General features: G+C 38.1%; 1 protein-coding gene across 5 annotated transcripts in view; it reads left to right on the top strand.

Annotated features, from left to right (window-relative positions):
- The window catches only part of TPK1 (thiamin pyrophosphokinase 1), a 297778-nt gene that overhangs the window by 217945 nt on the left and 58753 nt on the right, over positions 1-21080 (top strand). For all 5 annotated transcript variants that reach the window (XM_056483741.1, XM_056483738.1, XM_056483742.1 and 2 more), the window contains one exon: positions 18933-19044. In XM_056483741.1, coding sequence (XP_056339716.1) covers positions 18933-19044 — 112 coding nt within the window. The remainder of the gene's footprint in view (positions 1-18932; positions 19045-21080) is intronic.

Genomic DNA, 21080 nt, shown 5'->3' with positions numbered 1-21080 from the left:
CTTTAACTTAAGAAACATTAGAATTTATCTTTCTAAGCAAGGGCTTTTTTTTTTTTTTCTTAGGGGAGTAGTATTTAAAATATGTGCAATGAGAGTGGGATTATAGATATATATCTGTGTCATAAGACAGAGGCTTAATGGCTTTAGACTTCATAAGAGTCTCCAATGACACTCCAGATATCTTTAAATATTTAAAATTTCAGATTAACCATACTTACAATTTTTAAAGAGCATAGTTTGGTAGTGCACCATTTATCATGTCCTTTTTGGAATATAGACAAAAACTCAGTCTCTGACTCCAGGGTGCAGAAAAGCTGTACTACAGAAGTTGGCCTTTGGTTTTAGAGAGATTGCCCTTCCCAGATTAAACTACACTCAATTTATAGAATGGGCTGTTGGATGTTCAGAATTGGACAATCCATTAAAAAGAAAAAAACAACCCTTATTCAATGGTTTATAGTGAGTTATGGTAGTAGATATCATGTGATCACAGTTCTGTATGTCATACCTGCATACACCGTGGAGAGATAAGTGATTCAGAAAATATGCAATTTGAGGTAATACATTCCACTAGATGCATTTGCCCTCTGATCTAGGAATGTAGGGAAAGAGGGTAATTATTCACAGAACCTACCAGCTTTTGTGAAGTTGCAAAAGGGAAGTTGTTTGTGTACATGAACTTCCCAATAAAAAACACAGCAGTAGTTGTCCAGAAGTTTGGTATATAAACTTCTTATACCTTATATATACATATATATATATATATATACCTTATATATGAGGTATATAAACTTGTAGACTGACATTACTTTCAGTGGTAGTTGTAACAGTTCATAGGAATATATGATAGACAAATGTTTCCTTGCAGTTCTTTCTGGTTTTTCTGATTCTAAAAACAAATTTAAGTTTTGGGTATGTAGACATTTCATTGAACATGCTAATGAGATATATGGAGTCTGAAAATATTTAAATCTTATCTATACACTTAAATGTATTGACAAAAAGTACAGAAGCACAGAAAAGAAAAAGATAAGGCATCAAAGTTGTGCCCCAAAGGGCTTCGTATTTAAAACAAACTCTCCAAACTTAGGGCGAATTTAAAGCCACCTTAGCTGCAGACATCAGGAAACATAGTGACATATCTAGCTTTACCCATTAGGAGTATAAGATGCAATATCCTGAAAGCAAACTTGCTGCTTTGAGCATGAAACATTAACTACTGCCACATTTCTTTTGGATGTATCTGCATCCTAGCTCTAGATTAGTGGCAATAATTCAAATTTAAGTTTCTGTTAAATCTTGCTCTTTGTTTTCCAGGATTGAAAAAAAAAAAAAAAAAGTGAAAAAAAACTCCAGATTTTTTTCAAATTCATTGCAAAAATAGTAGCAGCTGTGATGAAAACTGTCTACCACTTACTTGTTGTGAAGAAAAGGTTAATTGATAACTGCAAAGAAGCAAGTGGGAAAGGGTGTATGCAATGAAGCAGCTAGTAATTCTGATGTGTGGAAAATTAACCCCTTTGCAAAGCAGAAACACCACTGGGTTTCTGGAATTCCCAGATGCTGATGGGCCCTCAGAGTCAGAGCTGTCTCTTATGAGTGATGTCCAAATGAGGACAGTCTACCATCTCTGGAAATTGCAAGGCAGTCTGTAATGCAGGTATTATTTCAGTTTTAGCAGCTGTTTAAATAAATGAAAGGAATACTCATACACCCAGCATATAAGCAAAGAGGATGTATAGAAACAGTAAAACAGAAGTGTGCATTTTATTTTTGTGCATGGAAATCTGGAGCATTGACATTTTCCCACTTTTCTTCCGTTTCATTAATTTACTCTAGAACTAAAATAGATGTAAATGTCTGCCATAGATATTTCTCCTTTGATGGTCTGAGAGCAGGTTTCTGTCATGAGTCACATTTTGGAGTAATAGAAAACCAAAACTGTATTTTAGGAGTGAAAGTTTGGGGAAAGCTTTAAGGTTGGATTTGAGCTTTTTGATAGTGCCATATTTGACTTTGTCTTTCCCTGCACATAGATATAACCATTTTCTAAGACAGAAAAATGTGTTTGTTTCTAGAACAAGCCAGTACTATGTATGCAATGTTTGAAATGAAGAAACATGTATAGTTATAATTCAGGAGAAAAGGAGAGGGTAGAAGTTTAGTAAACAAGAAGCTCTTTATTTGTTCTTTAATCTGGTTATTTGTTGGTTCCTTAGTTAAACTTGGAATTCAGAATAATAGTATTTGTATTATTTAAATCTATATATACACTTGTAGGTAAAACTACAATGGTTACTTTTTGCAATATGCCTTAGTAGCCATGCACAGCTTTAGTAATAAATTTGAGAGGAACCACCTTATGAAGCTGAGAAGTTGCAGATCTAATGATGTATTACTGGAGGTTTTTCTGTGTGTCAGTATATTTTTTGAGTTTCACTTTGCTTTTTTGGGAGAAAGTTGTTTATATGGAGAGAATGAGAGCAGATCAAATGGAGCAGAAATACAGTGTGTGAATTGGGGTTATTAACTTATAAACAAGTTATGAAATGGAGCATTTTTTTTTTTTAATTTTGTGTTGAGAAGGTTAAATTTTAGATTGGGGCTGGGGGAGGGTGGAGTGTTAGCTGTTCCTGATTGTCAAATAGCTTAAATCTTCTCTGGTGGTGACAGACCTATATTTGGAAATACCCTCAGCAGGTTCCTGAACAAACAGCTCCTTCAAAGTGCCCCTCTTCCTTGCCAGAGACTGACAGACAGCCAGAATAAAACCTTATCTGGCATCTGCTGAGCCAATATTTTTTGTCTAGAGTTGAAAAGTAAAACCTTTGCAGTTGTTCATCTCTCCGTTGTATTATAATAAATAACTACTCAAGAAGAATTTATCCTGGAGTTTTGTTGCATTCCTGTTTTCTGTAACAAACCACTAAGAGAAAATGACAGTATTCATAGAATGTATCATGTGACTGTGTAGCATTTAAAAATTGTTGCCAAGGACATCAAGTTGTTTCAAGAATTTGCTTTCCAAAATCTTGCTGAGTGTAATAGTTTGCCACTTTCTGTGGAGACATATTGTATTGCCCTCTTTTATCACCCTTGTTTTAGGCCTTTCCAAACCCTGTGTCTCTGATAAAAAGCAGTGCAGACCAGTAGAAGGAGGCTCTTAGTACTGAAACACTTTGTGGTGTCTGATGTCCACATTGCCCATTTTTCAGGGTTTTATTTCAGACTCATCCTAGTCTGGGTCTGTGATTCTGTGAATGCTCATTAGTGGGTAGAGTGCTTTAGGAGCTCTTCTGAAGAGATCTTCCAGTTTAGTTTTGTCCAGAAGGAATTTTCTGTATGTTCTCAAGTCACTGTGGATCCACTGTAGACAGTCCACAGTATTTAAAAAAAAAAAAAAAAAAAAAAAAAAAAATTAAAAAATATTTCATTAAACATACAGTGAATTATCAGTAGTAAAACCTACTAGTATGTATGTTTCTGTTTTTCAGATTTAACCCCTTTAAGTTTTCTCTTATTTTATACATGCCAAAACTGCTTTACATGTAGGTGTACTTTTATTTAAATTCATTATAATGTTAATGGATTTTTTAAAATCCTGATGGATGTTTTTTCTCTATGGAAATTACTTCTATGATTTCAGCTTGCACCTCCTTCCTTTCAACTTTAATTTTTTTTTCTTGTCCTCCACTGCTGGATTCAAAGTTACTTTTATGTTGTTGGAGTCTCTGGCAGATGTTTTGTCTGACCTGAGTGCTCCTTAGCACCTGTCAGCCTTCTTTCTCACTCTTATTTAAATTCACAAAAGCTTATCATTTTTGTTTGCCAGCAGTATCACTCCAATTGGATAAAAGTTCTGCTGCCTCAAAACTTCTGATGCCCCAATAAAACTCTGCTTTAAATTCTCTAGCCTTAATTAATACAGTCAAGTCTGAAATTTCTGCTGTCTGTGTTTGTATTTGCAATGGGAGGCATTTCAGACATCTGAATTCTTCATTGTCATTTTCTTTCTGCATGAAATCTAAGTGCAAACTTCCCATTAGACTGACATAAAGTAGATGGGGGAAACAACTGTACCTCCAGTTTCACTACCAAAAAGCTAAAATGGAAGATTTGTGGATTTTGGATAAAAATTAGCATGGCACTTAAGGACCAGATGTGAAAACAGGAATTATGCAGTTAAACAGATATGTATATTCATGGGCTTTTACAGCATCTTTAGCAATAGACACTCAAGTATGTCAACAGACATTCAAGTATTTGAATGAAGAAAATGAAAATTCACTGGGTTTTGATGCCCTCTTGACATTTTCAGGACTTCTGGGGCACCATGGGTTAGTGGCTGAGAGCAAACAGGTAAAATGGTTTCCTCACCAACCACTTCTGATAAGACAGTAATGACTCACTTTCATCAGAAATAATATTTTCATGAAGTTAATGGAAAACACTCATATTAAATGGAATTGATTAGTCCTTGAGGCTGAAAAGTTGCTGTCCTGAAGCTATCCTAAGAAAGAAAAAGGAGAGGAGGAGAAATTGAGAACAGGCTGTACAAATATAGAAGGCAGACCTGTTTGTTTTTTTTCTTCATTGTATCACAAAAAGTCAAGTTGCAGTTTTTTGGTGTAAAGTGGAGATGAAGGCCAAGAATATTCATCATGTTATGTACAAGTTGTTAACCTTTGACCATAGTCATAAATAATTATTTTCCAAAATAATAATTATTTTCATTGTATCTGCAAGCTAAGGCAAGCACATGCAAATTTATTGTCCAGACACTAACATTTCTTGTTATATGTACTCTCAGATTTGACTTCTGATGAACTTCATTTTAAAAAATCCTGATAAATTAATCTCCATTAATGTCTCATATTAATTAGTTGAAATGACACAGTTTCAGGGTCTTTACAAGATATATTTTCCAAATTAAGCTCAAATATAAAAAATAATTTGAATTAGTAATGTTTGTAGAACATATAGAGGTGTGCAGCCCTAAGTGAATGAGAGAACATAGTAGCTAACTATTTTGGCATTGACCATGCAAAAGCAAAGCCAAATGAACTTACCTTATTTATTAATGTTATTTATATTTGAATATTCTTTCACAAAATGCCCTTGTGCTTTTCATCTACTCTAGATATTCAGTAATTGTCTAAGCAAATGGTCCTCAAGTAACTAACCAAGGATAGTATAACTACTTCAAATTATTACATTGATTCAATGTATAGGTTTTATTTTGTGGGTGAGTGTTTCATTAAAGTAATAACAAGATAGACAGTGGTTGTCTTCCATTCACTTCCAGAAGAAATCTGGAGTGCCTGTTTTATTGTCTGTTAACAAAAACATATTATTTTCCCCATCAGTCAAGGTGAATTACATTTTAAAATATTGTGTGTTTCTCTCTTCGTCTTGAGGGCATTTTAAAAATCTCATGTGCTTAATATTCCTTGGTCATATTGACTAACCAGCATAGTCTTAAATGAAGTCTGGAACTCTGCATTTGTCTCTATTTGGTTTCTTGCTAATAAAGAAAGAAATGGATGATTTGTCTTGAGATGATTTCTGTCTGGTTTCATCCTGCCACCATGCTTGGCCCTGAAGCCAGAACACATGTGGCTAATTATCTGTGTTCAGCCCTCCTGAAGTGCCATACAGGGACTGTTAACTATTATATTGTTGGAGAGACATCCATGGAAAGTTTTTGTAGTGCTGTGGTGATTGACAGCTGCCTGTTACATGTCAGTTCGTGTCTTGTATCTCCATTGTAGGGCTTTAATTTCTGTTTTAAAAGGGAAAGTGTCTTGTTGCTTTGTGTTTGTGCAGAGTCTGGCCTGTGGCAGGAGCTGCTGGAGCTCATCTTGGTCACCTCAGTGCAAAGGCTTCCTGATGATGGTTCCATGTCCCCAACTCTCTAAGTGGTGTAATGCAGCCAGCAGTGGCCCGTGAATGCATCCAGGAATGTTTCCCACTCTGGTGGCCTGTCAGGAATGAGTTTGACCTTTTTCCCAAATCCTCCCCAAGAAAACAGCCATGAAAGTGTTTTTTGTCTGGAGGGTTATGTGACTGTCCTTCCAGCAAACCATTGTAAGCTTCCCCACAGCTAGTCTCAAGTCATGGTTGTTAAGCAGATTCCTAAGGCTTTGCTGAGTAGGAAGAGCAGCTGGGGATCAGGGAGGGCCTAAGACACCCATAAAAATCTCTCAGAAGAGCTTCATGTCCTGAGCCTCTCATTTGTAAGAAACACTAATCTCTGCTTGCCCTGATTTTGGAAAGGGTCCCTTTGCAAATCCTGCATGTGAACATGAGTGTCTGCACAAGGGCTGCTCATTTTGAACCAGAAATATTTATTTCTGCCTGTTTCAAAATCTAAGGTAACACATTTTAAATATTTAGGGTTTTTTTAGAGATGCTTTTGTTGAAACTCAGTTGACCAAGTCAAGTTTGTAATATACTCCAGTTAGTTTTAAACCTGGTCTTCTGAAATGAAAAGTCAGGAAAAACTTGAGAGTAATTAACTTTTTTTCCTTTCTCATTGCTGTGATTTTACAGAGTCCTTGCAAAATTAGTTGTGATTTAGTTGCATATTAATTTTAAAAAAATAGGGTTCAAGTGGTTTGGAGAGAAAAATTCTAGTTCAAAACTTTCTTCCTCATTAAATATTTTCAGATCATATTGAGCTAAATGGCTTTCTGCATATGTCTTCTATGAAAAAGGCTGAGAGTTGGGGCTGTTCAGCTCCCCCTGGAGAATGTTCTAGGGGGACTTTCTTGTAGTGTTTTCCATATGTAAGGGGTCCTATAAAAAAGATAGAGAAAGATGTTTTAACAAAGATTTTTGTGACAAGACAAGGGATGATGGCCTGAATGGGAAGAAAGTAGGTTTACATTTTTTCCATAAATGAGATGGAGATATGAACAAATAGATAGGGATAGGTACATTCACAGATGCCCAAGTTTTGTTGTTTTTATAAAATGACAGTGGCTGTTATAATAAATAATTCTCAATGCATGAAATTTGGTTGAAATTTTCATAAGCATACATGAAGATGAGAAAAATAATATACCTGTATATATTGCATTTCATTCATCATAATGTGCAATTTAAATTGAGGAGTTAAGTGGGTAATATTTGAGCATCCAAAATCAACACTAGGAAATAGACACCTATTTTTAAGAGGATACCAGCTCTCTACTGCTGAAGATTTGACAGCCATCTTTTCCCTTTCCTGTTCCCAAGAATTAGCTAGTTCTTTTAAACCAGACAAAAATGCACCTTCAAATTCCTTTTTGTACCATGTGTAGTCCTCAGAAATTTGTTGTAGACAGTGTATTTTTTATTAGCAGAAAGTTTCCCTTTGTCAAGGAGGATTGGGTTAAACAACACCTAGGCCAGCTTGACATCCACAAGTTCATAGGACCTGACAGGAGGCATCCATGAGTGCTGAGAGAGCTGGCAGACACCATAAAAGCCATCTTTGAAAGGCCCTGGAGATCAGAAGGGATGCTGAGGACTGGAAGTAAGAACAAGTCACCCTGGTCTTCAAGAAAGGGCAAGAAGGAGGACCCAGAGAGCAACTGACCCCTCATTTTGGAGACCATTTTTATCCACATGGATGCAAGAAAGTGCTTAGAGCACTCACCATGGATTCACTAAAGGGAAATACTGCTTGAGCAATCTGATGGCCTGCTGTGATGAGACAAGTACCTGTATGGATGAGGGGAGAGCAGTGGATGTTGTTTGCCTTGACGTCAGCAAGGCTTTTGTCTCTCACAGAATCCTCAGAGACAAACTTGGGATGTGTGGATTGGATGAGTGGACAGTGATATCGATTGAGAACTGACCAGCAGATCCCAGAGAGCTGTAATCAGTGACACAGGGTCTGTTTGGAGCCCTGTCAGTAGTGGTGTCCCCAAGGTTCAGTACTGGCACAGAACTGTTTAACTTATCCATCAATGGCTGGTGTGAAGGGGCAGATGCCTTCTCAGCAAGTTCAGAGATGTTCCAAAGCTGGGAGAAGTGGTCAGTACCCCAGGGGACTGTGCAGCCCTTCAGAGGGATCTTAACAGGCTGCAGAGATGAGCAGAGAAGAACTGTCCGAAGTTCAACAAAGAGAATTGCAGGGTCCTGCATGTGGGGAATGTTGCATTCTATGGGAATTCTATGGGAGCGGTGAAAAGAATATAGCAACAAACTTCTTCGTGTAATGGAGAAGCAAAAAGACCCCTTATTTAAAGAAACATTATATTTATATAGAGTAGTTCATGGAACTAAGCATAGAAATTATTTGATTGATGCAAGGGAGGTGGCAACCCTGGTCATGCATCCAGCAGGTAATCATTGTTAAAGCTCTTTTCTCTTTGTTTTCCTTGAGCAGCATGAGAAATCCAAGGTTCCCTGGTTCCCAGAAGTATCTAATGACAGGGAAGAATAACCCCCTGTGCCAACAGAGGCAGTGGGTCAAATTGCTGGAAGGCAGCTCTGTGGAGAGGAACCTGGTGGGTCCTGGTGGACAGCAAGCTGTCCAAGAGCCAGCAGTGCTCTATCAATGTCTATAAGTATCTGAAAGGAGCATGTGAAGAAGATGGAGCCAGGAGCTTCTTGGTGGTGCCAAGCACTAGGACAAGAGGCAATAGTGTCACCAGAAACCAGGAAAGAAACTCTCCAACCAATTTACTAGGTTAGAAGACAACATTGCTATTAGCAGAGCTGGATCCATAGGAAATTCTCCTCAAAGCATGCATGCCTAGTAACTCAAGAGACCAGATTCCTGAAATTAATACATATTTATCACATTTCCTCAACCCATGCATATACACTAATTATTTCCATGGACTTCTTTGAATATGGTTCTGGATCTTCTGATGAATCTTTCCTCCTTAAGACTATTTCAAATATGGGATCAGGTTGTAATGTATTTCCTTTATCATTCTTTGTTGTGACACACAATTATTTTTCTAAAAACAAAGTTATCTCCTGGTACATATTGATCCCTAATATAAGTAAATAAGGAAGCATTGGCTGGCACAAGACTTATTAGTCACAGATGTAGAGAGTTAGCACAAGGCCACATTAATCTCTGGTATTTGTACTAAGCCCTGTGTGGTTCAAACCTAAGCATTAATTATGAATATAGGGATTATACACTATTGTTCTAAAGTAAAAAGAATGTTCCAACATCTTCCCCTGCTGCTGCATAGACTTCTTAGAGAAATATAACTTCTTTGGTTATATTTCTTATAAAAATATAACAACCAGCAGAAACTGATGCACAGAAAACTCCACCAGAATACAGGGCCAAAGTTCCTTACTGTGTAGGTGATCAAATACTGGAGCAGATTGCCCAAAGAGCTTGTGGGGTCTCCCTCACTGCAGGTATTCAAGAACTGTCTAGATGCAATCCTCTGCTGTGTGCTCTAGGATGACCCTGCCTGAGCAGGGGAGTTGGACCTGTTGACCCACTGTGGTCCTTTCCAACCTGACCCATTCTGTGAGAAGATTTCCTGGTCTGCAAAACTCCACTTTTGTGGCTGGTAATGGTTTGAGGCAGTGAAGTGGGTTGGTGCTGGCAGGTTGCCAGGTACCCACCAAAGCCCCTCTGCAGTTGGACAGGGGAGAGAAAAATATAATGAAGGGTTCATTAATTAATGAACCAAATGAAGAGGCATCCGAATGCCTCTTCAATACTGACAGGTACAGGGAGCCTGGCACAGGACCACTTCTCCAAGATTTCACTACCCTTTGGGTAAGAAAAATATTTTCGTATGTCAAGTCTAACATTCCCTAACTGATGCAGCATTTAGCATTTACCACATGTCCTAGCACTGGGTGCCAGGGAGAAGAGCTCAGCACATCCTTCTCAACTGCCCCTCTTCAGGAAGCTGTAGGGAGCAGTGAGGTCACTCCTTGTCCTTCTCTCCAAACCAAACAAATGCAAAGTCCTCAAGGAGAGGTCTGCTGCACCCTTTGCCATCTTGGTGCCCTCCTGGGACACATTCAAATATCTTCACATCCTTCTTAAACTGAACTGCACATGCTACTCAAAATGGGGCTGCACCAGCACTAAGTACAGAGGTGGTCATCCAGTCACTCTTTTTGACTGGCTGGTGATGTGTTTGGTGCACTTCAGGATGAGGTTTGTCCTCCTGGCTGCCAGGGCACACAGTGCTGACTCCTGCTGAGCTCCCTGTCAACCAGCACCCCCAGATCCCTTCCTGCAGGGCTGCTCTCCAGCCACTCCTCCCCCAGTTCAGTCTCATGTCTGGAATTACTCCATCCCAGGTGCACAATCTGGCATTTGGATGTGTTCAGTTTCATGCCATTGATGAATGCTCAATGCTCCAATCTATTCAGATACCCCTGCAAAGCCTCTTGTCCACCTCCCAGTTTCATCTGCAGACTTACTAACTGTGCATTCATCTCCTGTATCCAGGTCATTGATACAAATATTGAATAGAACTGGCCCTAGAATTAAGCCCTGAGGGACACCACTGACCCCTGTTCACAAGCCAGATGTAGCCCCATGCATGGCAACCCTTTGACCCTGGCTCTTCAGCCAGTTCTTCACCCAGTGCACCACCCAGCTGCTCATGTCAGTTGGACAGCTTGTCCAGAAGGATGCTGGGAGGGCAGTATCAAAAACCTTACAAAAATCCAGCAGAACCACATCCACCATCTTCCCTTCATCCATCAGGCAGGTAACCTTACCATAGAAGGATATCAAACTAGACAGGACTTTCCATTTGTGAACTCATGTTGACTGGGCCTGATGATTGGATTGTCTTTTAAACAATAGCACCCAGTAGGATCTTCTCCATAATTCTTGCAGGTACTGAGGTTGGCCTAGTTTATTGGAGCTTCCTTACAAGCCCTGCTTGTAAATCAGAAGAATGTTGGCTAGTTTCCAGTCAGATCTTCCGTAGGTGACTTAGAAAGATCCTTCCATAATTTCTGCTTGCTCCTTTAGTACTCCAGGATTAATCTCATCAGGTTCCATAGACTTATAAACATTTGACTGATACAATAGATTGCTTTACTGTGCCAGTTTCCACAAATGACCAGCACTTTTGATCCCCTGAGCCCTTCAAAGCCGATTCACAGGGGACATTCTCCTTGAGTAGCTGAAGTGTGCTCTCTTAAAATCCAGGTTGGCAACTTTATTGATCTTTTTCTGCCACTGAACGAAAAATTTATTACTTAACCATTTCATGCAAAGGCTGAGTATGCTATCAATATGTTGATAATTTTAAATAATCATTTGGGGAATATAAGAGGTCATCCATATAAGTCTAAGGAAAGCAAAAAGTAAATGCCACATGAGTATTTTCATTGCCTGCTATACAATGCAGTTTCTTCCTTTTTGATATTTTAAACAAAGCTTTGATTCTTTTGGGATGCTCCCTCAGAATTATAACTGGGATGACATATGTGGTGCTGGAAACATGCATTCGAGATGCAAATTCCTGTGAGAAAAGATGCCAGGCTGACGACTGTGTTTGTTTATGGTAAGAAATCACTGTCAAATATTTAGGACTCAGGTTGGCCTATTTTGAATGATTTTAGTGTGCTTGTGAATATTTCTCTGTATTCTGAGTGCCAAATCTGTCACTGATGACAGTGGTGACATGGATAAATCTGTACTGAAATGCAAGGGATCTGAAGCTATATCCATTACGAAGTTGCTTTTGCAAATAACACACTATCCAAGTGTGTCTCATAATGGAGGAAAGTTCTGAGCAGTAAAATATGCCCCCACTACGTCCTTCAACAAAATAATGGATTTTTGGGAGGACTGTAGTCTCCAACTGACTACTGAGCTGTACAAGAGAAAAGAAAAAATGTGGGGGAAAAAAAGAGGAGAAAAAGTTATATATTTGAATGGCCAGCTTGAATTTTCTTTAATTATATTTGTTCTTCTTGACCTGAGCAACACATCTTTGAATTTCACAGATATAGAAAGAAGTCAGTCAGTCACTCCTGTAGAAAGGAGCAGTCAGTCATTGCTAGCATCAGATCTGGGGCATAGCATATCTTCAAAGTCTGCTGTTATAGGCAGAAGCCATTTTCCTGTCTACTGAAAGTAGGTATCATTTCTTATCCTTGGTAAATGAATATCTTGATAATAACAGCAAATTATTTCTTCCTGTAGCAGAGATCAAGAAGGAATGTAAAATTGTCTCCTAAGTTCATTCTTTGCTACTTTTAGCCTCTATCTTTCTTGCCTTGAGGTATATGAAAGTTGCGGTCAAAAATTGAAAAAAGAGCATTTGTGACATTCCCCCACTCAATGAAAGGAATTCTGTTCATCAGTTTGTTTGTACTGAACAAATTACAGAGGCCAAGCTTTTATGAAGCCCCTAATCCTAACATGACACCTCCAAATATGAAGCCAGTTCTACTAAAAGGATGGTGATATATGAGAGGATTTGTGGCCTCATGATTTGCTGCCGTTGTATAGAACATTTTAAAAAATGGTATCATAGGGATTGAGAAATACAAGATTGTGAAGTCTAAGATTGTGAAGTACAAGATTGAGAAACTAAAAGAAGGTGTTGATCAGCAGCCTGTTGATCATTCTTCTTTTTTATGCAGTATAGAAGACTTTCAAGTGAGAGTTTGAAGTAGGAGAGCTACAGAGATTTGTCAGTTTGTCTGGGAAGACTCCTGGGAACAGATAAACAGATTTGAATTTTGTGAATTCTTGCATAACATCAAGGTGCCTTCCAGTGATACTCAGAAATTCAGTGCTAAGAATAAGAAATTGTTTCTTGCCACAAATTAGGTGAACATTATCCTGTCTTTTAAATTAACTCCCACACTTCTCTAATACCCAGAAAAATAAGATAATATAGTCTAGATAGAAGGGATCCTATAGACTCTTTCCCTGTAGAAATACACAAAGAAAGGAAGGGCAGTGACACTGAATTTATTAGGAACTGATTCATAATGAGAAAGATTATGCTGTATTTTTATCACTTAGATTTACTAAGGGGATTGCAGAGTACTAATACCCTTAGTAAAGGCAGCTCCAGGCTGACAATTTAACTGCAACACTGCATAATAATTATACAGGCAATATGAAATCCTCAGCAGCTTGTCTGCTTTTCACTCTTATCTGCAATCTATTATACTCTGTAGTCTCGTAAATGGATGTAAAGAATTGGTTCTGATTTTTTTTAAGGCATCACTAAAAATGCTAATTAAACCTATAATGATGAGCCTGCTGAGGATAGGGCATCAAATGCACAAGCTCAAGGATAAAATGTCACACTGGGCCAGTCTAAGGCTTGCTTAAATTTAGAAAAGGACCAGGGATTTCTTGATTATTTTAGTTTCACTCTCTATTTGTGGTATATTTTGCACTGATTTGTGGAAAACTGAAGAAAATTTTGTGGAATCTCATTTGCAAGTGGGAAGTTTAATCAGAATGAGTTTCTATTTTTGGTGGTGTTCTGAGTAGAATAAGAGTATTTATAGCATTTGTCAATCTTTAAGATATGTCTGTGGAAAGGAATTAAACTAATGTAACTCCCTTTTAAAGTAGATTTTGTATTCCCAAATACCTTTTTAGGTTGAAAAAAATGTTCCCATCCCTTTATTTGTGTGCATGTTAGCACACATGCTGCTGGTACTTTTAACTGTTTGCAGTATTCTGAGGGAAGTATATTTTCACATTTTTTACACCTTTGATTGCTGGGATTTTTCCACCCATATAGACTGGACAGCAGATGATAGAGAATTGTTTCACAGGCTTATGCTGCAACAAGTGGTGGGCAAACAAGGGATTTACTCCCTGTGCTCAGAGACATGAGAACTGTTCTCTCAGGCTGGTTTTTGTTAGGACTGTAGATGTTCATGTGTGAATGTGTGAAATTCTGGAATCATTTGCTTTCTGTGGATAATTTGTACATTAGATATACAGTAGCAACCATTTAAATGTGCAACCTCAGGGTATAGTAACTCTTTTAGGTTTACTGGCACTCACTTTCCTTCTGTACCCTTACCATAAATTGGTTGGAAACAGATGTGTTCATTAATTGGCTCTAATAATGATTATAATATATTCTGTCTTTCCTGCCTGGGATTTTATTCACTGTAAAGTCTTTTTTTTATGAAGTGCTCCTCTTGAAGGGTAGCCTTGGTAGGGCTCAGTCTTGCAAATAGCTGATACCCTGAAGTCTATCCATTCCAGCACAGGAACAGCACAAATGTGGATAGTAGGGATTGGCAGGATTGGATCCAACAGTTTTCTGTAATTTGAAGTATAATAAATTTGCTGTTTTTTCTCTATGTGTGTAAGCAGTCATTGATATTACATATGAGAGCTTTTAGATGTACAAGTTTTTGCTGGAACTGTGGATACTTTTATTTCAACAGCAAACAGCCTGGTTGGCTGAGAAACTGTTCTCTGAATAGCGTTCACATAATAGCAATTTGGCACCATGTGTATTTGTGTGAAAAGACAATTGATGATATTTTAGGGTTATAACAAAATGGCTCTTCTTAAGTACTTCCTTTTAGAAAAATTGACTGTATTTATCTTGCTCAAAATCTCAGCCTGAAAGCTTTTGTTATTGTTAAATAAAGCTCTTACACCACTAATGATTAGTAGAAATATTTCTGGAACTTTTTTTTATTTTATTGCCAGTAAAGTTGAATTTAAACTTTATTAATTTTAAACATTTTAAACATAAATATTCTCTGCTTTGTTTCATCCTTGTTCCTTTTCTCTTCCTCATCTCTCCTTCTGTCTTTTGTGATTGTGTTGATTTCCACCCATTCCCTAGGTCTGTTTTCTGTATACCATTTTCTGTATCCAGATGTTTATGTACTAAAACAGATTGTGGTTTTTGCCTTTTCCCTGGGTAACACTATGACATCTGTATTTAGTTTTTTTGCTGCTGTTGTTGCTTTCAAGTGTGTGCTGCCATCTATGGAGTAATCATAGAAATAAGGCTGGTATAAAAAAGATGTTTTATCAGAAGATCATGGAAAACAAGATCTAGATAGTGGAGGAGGTGTCATAGAGCAGTTGGCCAGATCTCAAGAAATCCTGTTTCTCTCTAGTCCCAGATCTAACAGCAAGCACAGGTGAACATACACCTTTTAGAAAATAAATTATTTCTAGCAATTAAATTATTCTGTTGATTTCTTTAAAACAGAGTAAGTTTGCTTTGTCCTTCAATCTGGTAACTCATTCCTTTTCCTTCCCTGTTATTTTTCACGCCCTAGTTATTCAGCAGTTTCCAAGATCTGATTACTATATCTTTCCTAATGTGTTTTTCAAAGCTTAATTTTAATTCCTTAACCCTCCCCAGCACCTTGTTAACTGACTTTATGTCTCTCCTCAGTGTTCAGTTTCAACCTGACAAGTTCCAGGTTTCCCTCCTTCAGATCCCTTCATTACTAAAGATTAGTCCCCATTCTGTCTCTCTTTCATAGCATTTTGTTCCTTGATACCTATTTTAGAGTGTGAATTTATTGCAACATGTCTATTCAAGATGGTCTGAAAAGCACTTGGAGAAGAAATTTTCTCTATATTGGGGTATCCATGCCCATAGAGAAGTTTGTCTTGATGCTGTTTGTGTGCTTTCAGCTTGCAGACTTTTGACTAAGGATTTAAGCATCTCACAACCTTGAATGGGGTTAGGTGTGTGAATTCCTGGCAATCAGACTTCTATTTATATCAGTTAGATGTGGCAAATAAAAACTATGTCTTTAGGTCTTTCCTCAGCAAAAAGTGTATCAGAGTGGGTGTGTATTTAAACACTACTTCTTAAATGCTTTCTTATACCACAAAGCATTAGAATCAAAAGGAAAAGTTTAACCTATGTGGATAAAGCATTCTTAAAAATATCTTCTGACATTTTCTTCTTATTGCTGGACTCAAAAATTGATCTTATTTTCCAGCATCAAAACAAAATGAAGGGGAAAAAAATCAATGCTGAAGATTGATCAATGTTTTTCAAAACTAACTTAATAAGATAAAAATCAATGCAGCTGTATTATTTGCCATTCTTTCATCACCAGGAACATTCAAACGTGGTAATATTTGATTCTTAACTTAAATGTGAAAATATTTCAGTTACCTCCTACAGAGGCAAAAAAAAATATAAGGAGGGATTTATTTACTCATAGTTTAGTTTTCTTTTTAAACCTAGTTTGGAAATTTGAGTTCTACAGAAACTGAAAACAGTTCGATGTTTTAAGTGACAGTATATAATTGTTCCTTTAATCACACAGGCTTAAATAGAGCAAATTATTACTTGTATTTGCAAATTTCCTCCTACAAATATCAGTTACATCTTGCTTGGTGGAGAGAGCTGTACTCAAAAAACTAGAGATAAGCTTGGGAACTGAATTTCTGTCATGGTAGGTTCACCGGGCTTTGAATTTAGAGCTTGACTGTACACATTCATTGGCTGATAAACCTTTTTTGGCAAAAATGAGTGGGTTATTTGTAATTTGTTTGTTTGTTTGTTTGTTTGTTTTCCCAAGATTCATTTCCCTTTTCTGCTCTCGCTATCCTCAGTAATATTAAGATCCCTTACTGATTTATTTAAAGAAAAGCCTTAGAAACTGGCTTTTGTTATATTATTGAACCAATCCCTAAACCATAAGTTTGACCTGACAGTTGAGAGGGTTTTTAAAAAACAAAAGTATTTGCATTTCAATATTCTTGTTCACCTGCTACCTTGGATTTAACCCTTTGGGCCCCCTATTTGAAATTTCTCTTAACAACTGAGTGCTAGAAAATGTCCTTTTAGGGAAGAAAATCATTGTGCTCACATAATCACTGGAACGTGAACTGGGATTTTTGGGAAGTACCAGACATGGAAAGATTCCTGATAAAACCCTAGATACTGGTGAGCCTTGACATTGGCATCTTTTGTTTTAAAGATTTATTTCATGAGCACAGGAGGACAGCTTTCTGCATAAATTTCTACTGAATTGATTCCCTATCTGCAAGCTGGGCCAGAATGTTATAAAATAGAAAAAGGAAACCTGATAGTAGTTAGACACAGACTTTGAGAATATGGAACTTAATCAGGTTCTCTGTGGGGCCAGCTACTTTCTCATCTGCTTTTCATATTGCTTTACTAATTGATTAGTATGGTGATTTTGCTCCTCTCCTCCAGTAGCTCTGAGCAGCAATATGCACATTCATTGGGATCAGACAGTCCCACCCCTCCATGTCTCATTCATTATCAGCTTCATTATCGACAATATCTGCAATCACTTAATGAGAGAGCTTGTAACTCTCCTCTTCCTTTCCTCCTCCCTCCATGCTGTGAGAGAGAAGTGGCATGGCATATAGCATGGCTAAAAGCTTATCAAGCCTGAATTTGTTACACCTCTGAATTTGGCAGGCAAGCATTCACAACCACTACACACATACCTGGCTCATCACCACGTGAAGCTGGACACCCTGAGAAGACAAATAATATTGGATTGCTTTTCTTGTTTCTCTGCAAACAGTCAAATAGGCTTAAGCTATGCAATCTGATATTCCCTAATTGACAGCTTTTCCAAGGTTCATTTGTTAACTGAAAGCATGACATATATTGAAGTTGTTTCTTCATAATGCATTTGGCATTAGCAGAAGCTGTTGAATGCCTCAGACATCAATGTCTCAGCAATAACATATTTCACCTGCAGTTTTGACTTTCTAACTAGTGACTTCGTATTTGCAAGAGTGTGGGAAATGAGCATGGGACAGGACAGGGCAGGGCAGGAGAAAAAAGCTTAAATGCATTCTTCTAAGAAAATTTGTGAGACTGCTGTTTAGGACATTTAGTTGAGTTTTACAGTTCAACCGTTCTTCATTTCTTTTGGTACACAACTTCAGTTTCTTGCTTAACAAAGTGTCCACTGGGTAGTCATAGGGCTTTTTATTTTGGTACATTTATGAATAGGCATATCTGATTTTATTTATAGTGATGAAGAACTTGTGTCTAAAAGATGTGCTCAAGAGTTTTGCTTGCCTGCATGCACAGGAGAATAAAATAAAATGAGAAAAAATCCTCTATTTAAAAGAATCTGAAGCTTCTCCCAGGCTTATGACGGCCAGGTTTATTTGAAGGAATAAATTGTCTGTGTAGAAGAGATCAGAGGATGATTTCTCCACTGATGTTGTCACTAGTTTTCATTTGCTGCCTTCTTGTACCTAGCTTCCAAAAACACCTTCTTAGCTTCTTAGAACAGATTGTACCAGAACTGTAATCCTCAGCACTTTTCATTTTGTTAAAGATTTCCACTGTGTACTCTTCCTTGTAACTGATCATGGGATGTTCACACAGAATCTCTGAGTGCTAATTAAGAGATTTATCACAAATACATCATCATTAATAACTGTTGCATCCCATGAACGTTTTAGTCACTAGATAAATTGATCTTGGATGTAAGAAAGTTTTGATTTCAGGTTTTTTTCATTACTTAGTGTAAGCAGGTTACTGTAAATATTTAGGTTAATTTCTCTAGCACCTAGTTAAATACCTGGAGAAGTACATGAAATTTTACAGATGATGTCAAAATAATTGAGGCACTTCAGTGGTGCTTTGACTAGCACTGTTTAGGAAGTGAAACACGGATGTTTAGATGAGGAAGGAATGAGTGAATGGATCAGGATGCTTTCATATCACAGGAATAAAGAGCCTAGCTTTGACAGAAGTGCATATTCAAATAATGGCAGAGAAGAATGAGCAAAGCTAGATTCTGCTTAGGAAAGCCCTAAGTGTGTGCCCTAAGCACACATCTCTTTTCCCTCTTTAAACATCAGTGGCCTGCCTTCCTGCTGCAACCAGGTACTCCTGAGCCATTGGGGACATTCTGGACCTGTCTCCTAGTCTCTCCTCCTGTGTTTGCAAGGTCTGTGACAAATGCCCTTCGGGCAGGGGGCAAGCACTGACCCCAGAAACACTTCTGTCTTGCAGGGCAAGCACAGGCTGCGAGTGGACACAGGACTGGAGGGCTCCTGGTGCGGCCTCATCCCCATCGGGAGCCCCTGCGAGAGCGTGACCACGACAGGACTGAAGTGGAACCTCAGTAAGTGGGATGCCTCTGCAGCACTGGGTGGGCTTGATGTGCTCCTGGCCCCACACTTAGAGCAGCTTCGCCACTGATGAGGGGCCTTACGAGTTTGAAGGTGAAGCATGGCATTGAATCCATGCCGGGACAATTTTTTCCTAGAAATGAAGGGTTTTTTACAAAAAAAAAAAATAAAAAATAAAAAAAGACAAATATGTTTAAACTTGAGGTATCACAGGCAGAAACACATTTTCCATTTGGGAGTCATTGTGCTCTTCAAACAGAGCATTTGTTGAGGTCATGATACATTACCATCTTGATGCATTGCCCTCCAGGGAGAAGAAGCCAAGAGTGTCTAAACTCCTGCTTATAAGCCATAAAGTTACAACAGACAAATAATACTGTGATACAGATTATTAAAGCTACCTCACCTCATCTGAACTGCTTCATGTTTATTGTCTGTTTCCCAACCCTGAATAAATAGATCCTTTTTCTTACTTTAAAGTGAAAAAGAGTCCATTTGATCTGGAACTGGGGACATTTATCTGTAGAGAAAGGACCACAAAAAAATCAAAACAACCTTCATCCTCCTGCCTCTTCTTCCCACACTGAGTCATTTGGGATGTATTTACACAGGAAAGTAATGGGATATTTTCAGTGAGGATTCATTAAAACTTAAGGGGGAGCAAAGCAGTAATTGAGAGGCTCTAGTCTCAGTCTGATTGACATGCCCAGGCTTTAGAGCCATTCCATGCAGAAGGGGCATGCTGTTCTCCTAGTTTGCAGTGCAGTGCCTTCACAGGCTAAGAATTAATGTGGGTGACCCACCATGCCAGCCAGCAGAACATCTGCTGGTTCCACTGAGAGCTTGAGCATGTGCAATTAAGGTGGTGGTAGGCATGAGTAGCTCATTAATGATGAAAGATATGAATATGGCATTAGTTTTGGATTGTGGGAGAACTGCCCAGGTGAAGAGTTGCTAGCTAGAAATGTTTCTGTCCTTTTAAACTGGATTGGAAGATCTGAATGTATTGCATAAGAGACATTCCCTTGATTTGAAAGAGTCAGATATTTTCATTTGTATGTATAAATACAGTTGACATACAAGATACTGAATTTTCATCTGCTCATCTCCTGTTGTCCAGCAACTTCTGTAACCCATTGCACTGAGGTACTAATTTCTCAGAAAATGTTCTGCCCTTCAGAATGAGGTGCAAGAAGCTCAAACCCGTCTCCTGTTAACGACAGGAGCGTCTCTGAATCCTGTGTTGTATTTCAGAAGGCTGCTGTGTGGATCAAAATGTGGTAGATGAAATGAGGCTGCAGGCCTTTCTTCTGATTTTTGGTAGTCGAAGAAGCCATTTTTCAGATACAACAGATTTTTTTTTAATACCATATATTTCATCAGATGTACAAGGTGCTCATTAGAAAATTGGTAATTTTAAAGATGTCTGTCTGCTCTGTTACTACTAAATTACAACTTAGCCTGATGGGCTAAAGCTAAAGAGAAAGGGATTGCAAGTGACCTGTGCCAGATGGATGCACAAGGGAGATGAAATGGCAGCAAATATTTTTTCTCTCTAGGATTGGGTTAAGATATCAGTTTTTTTAAATGTTGGCCATAACTAGATATGGACCAACGAGGATTTTTAATATGCTTAGTTTCATCTTTTTTTTTTATTTTTCTGGGGGACAAAAAAGTATTTATGTGACTGCTTCCTTCTTGTTTCATCTTAACACAACACCATCATATCTGCTTCTTCCCACCCTTTTTGCTGTTATTTTCCAGGAGGAAAGAGAGCAGACCTCTACAGTGTTTCCCTTAGTGATGTATATATTGCATCCCATTACAGGCTGTTTTCAGTCTCAATACTCATGTTTCTCCCAGGTTGTAGTTTTTTCATTTATTTCTCCATATTAATCACAGATATATCTGTAAAACCAAAAAAATGATCTGGTCTTCCTTGAAGAGGCTCAATCTATCTGAGACATCAGGGTCATTACAAGCTGAAACTGCTCTCTTGCCCAAGTGACTAAAGCTAACCTTTTCACTC

This window comes from Oenanthe melanoleuca, chromosome 2, assembly GCF_029582105.1.
Source record: "Oenanthe melanoleuca isolate GR-GAL-2019-014 chromosome 2, OMel1.0, whole genome shotgun sequence".
Taxonomy (NCBI): Eukaryota; Metazoa; Chordata; class Aves; order Passeriformes; family Muscicapidae; genus Oenanthe; species Oenanthe melanoleuca.
The sequence above is the reverse complement of the archived record's forward strand: the minus strand, read 5'-3'. Positions and strand labels throughout refer to the sequence as shown.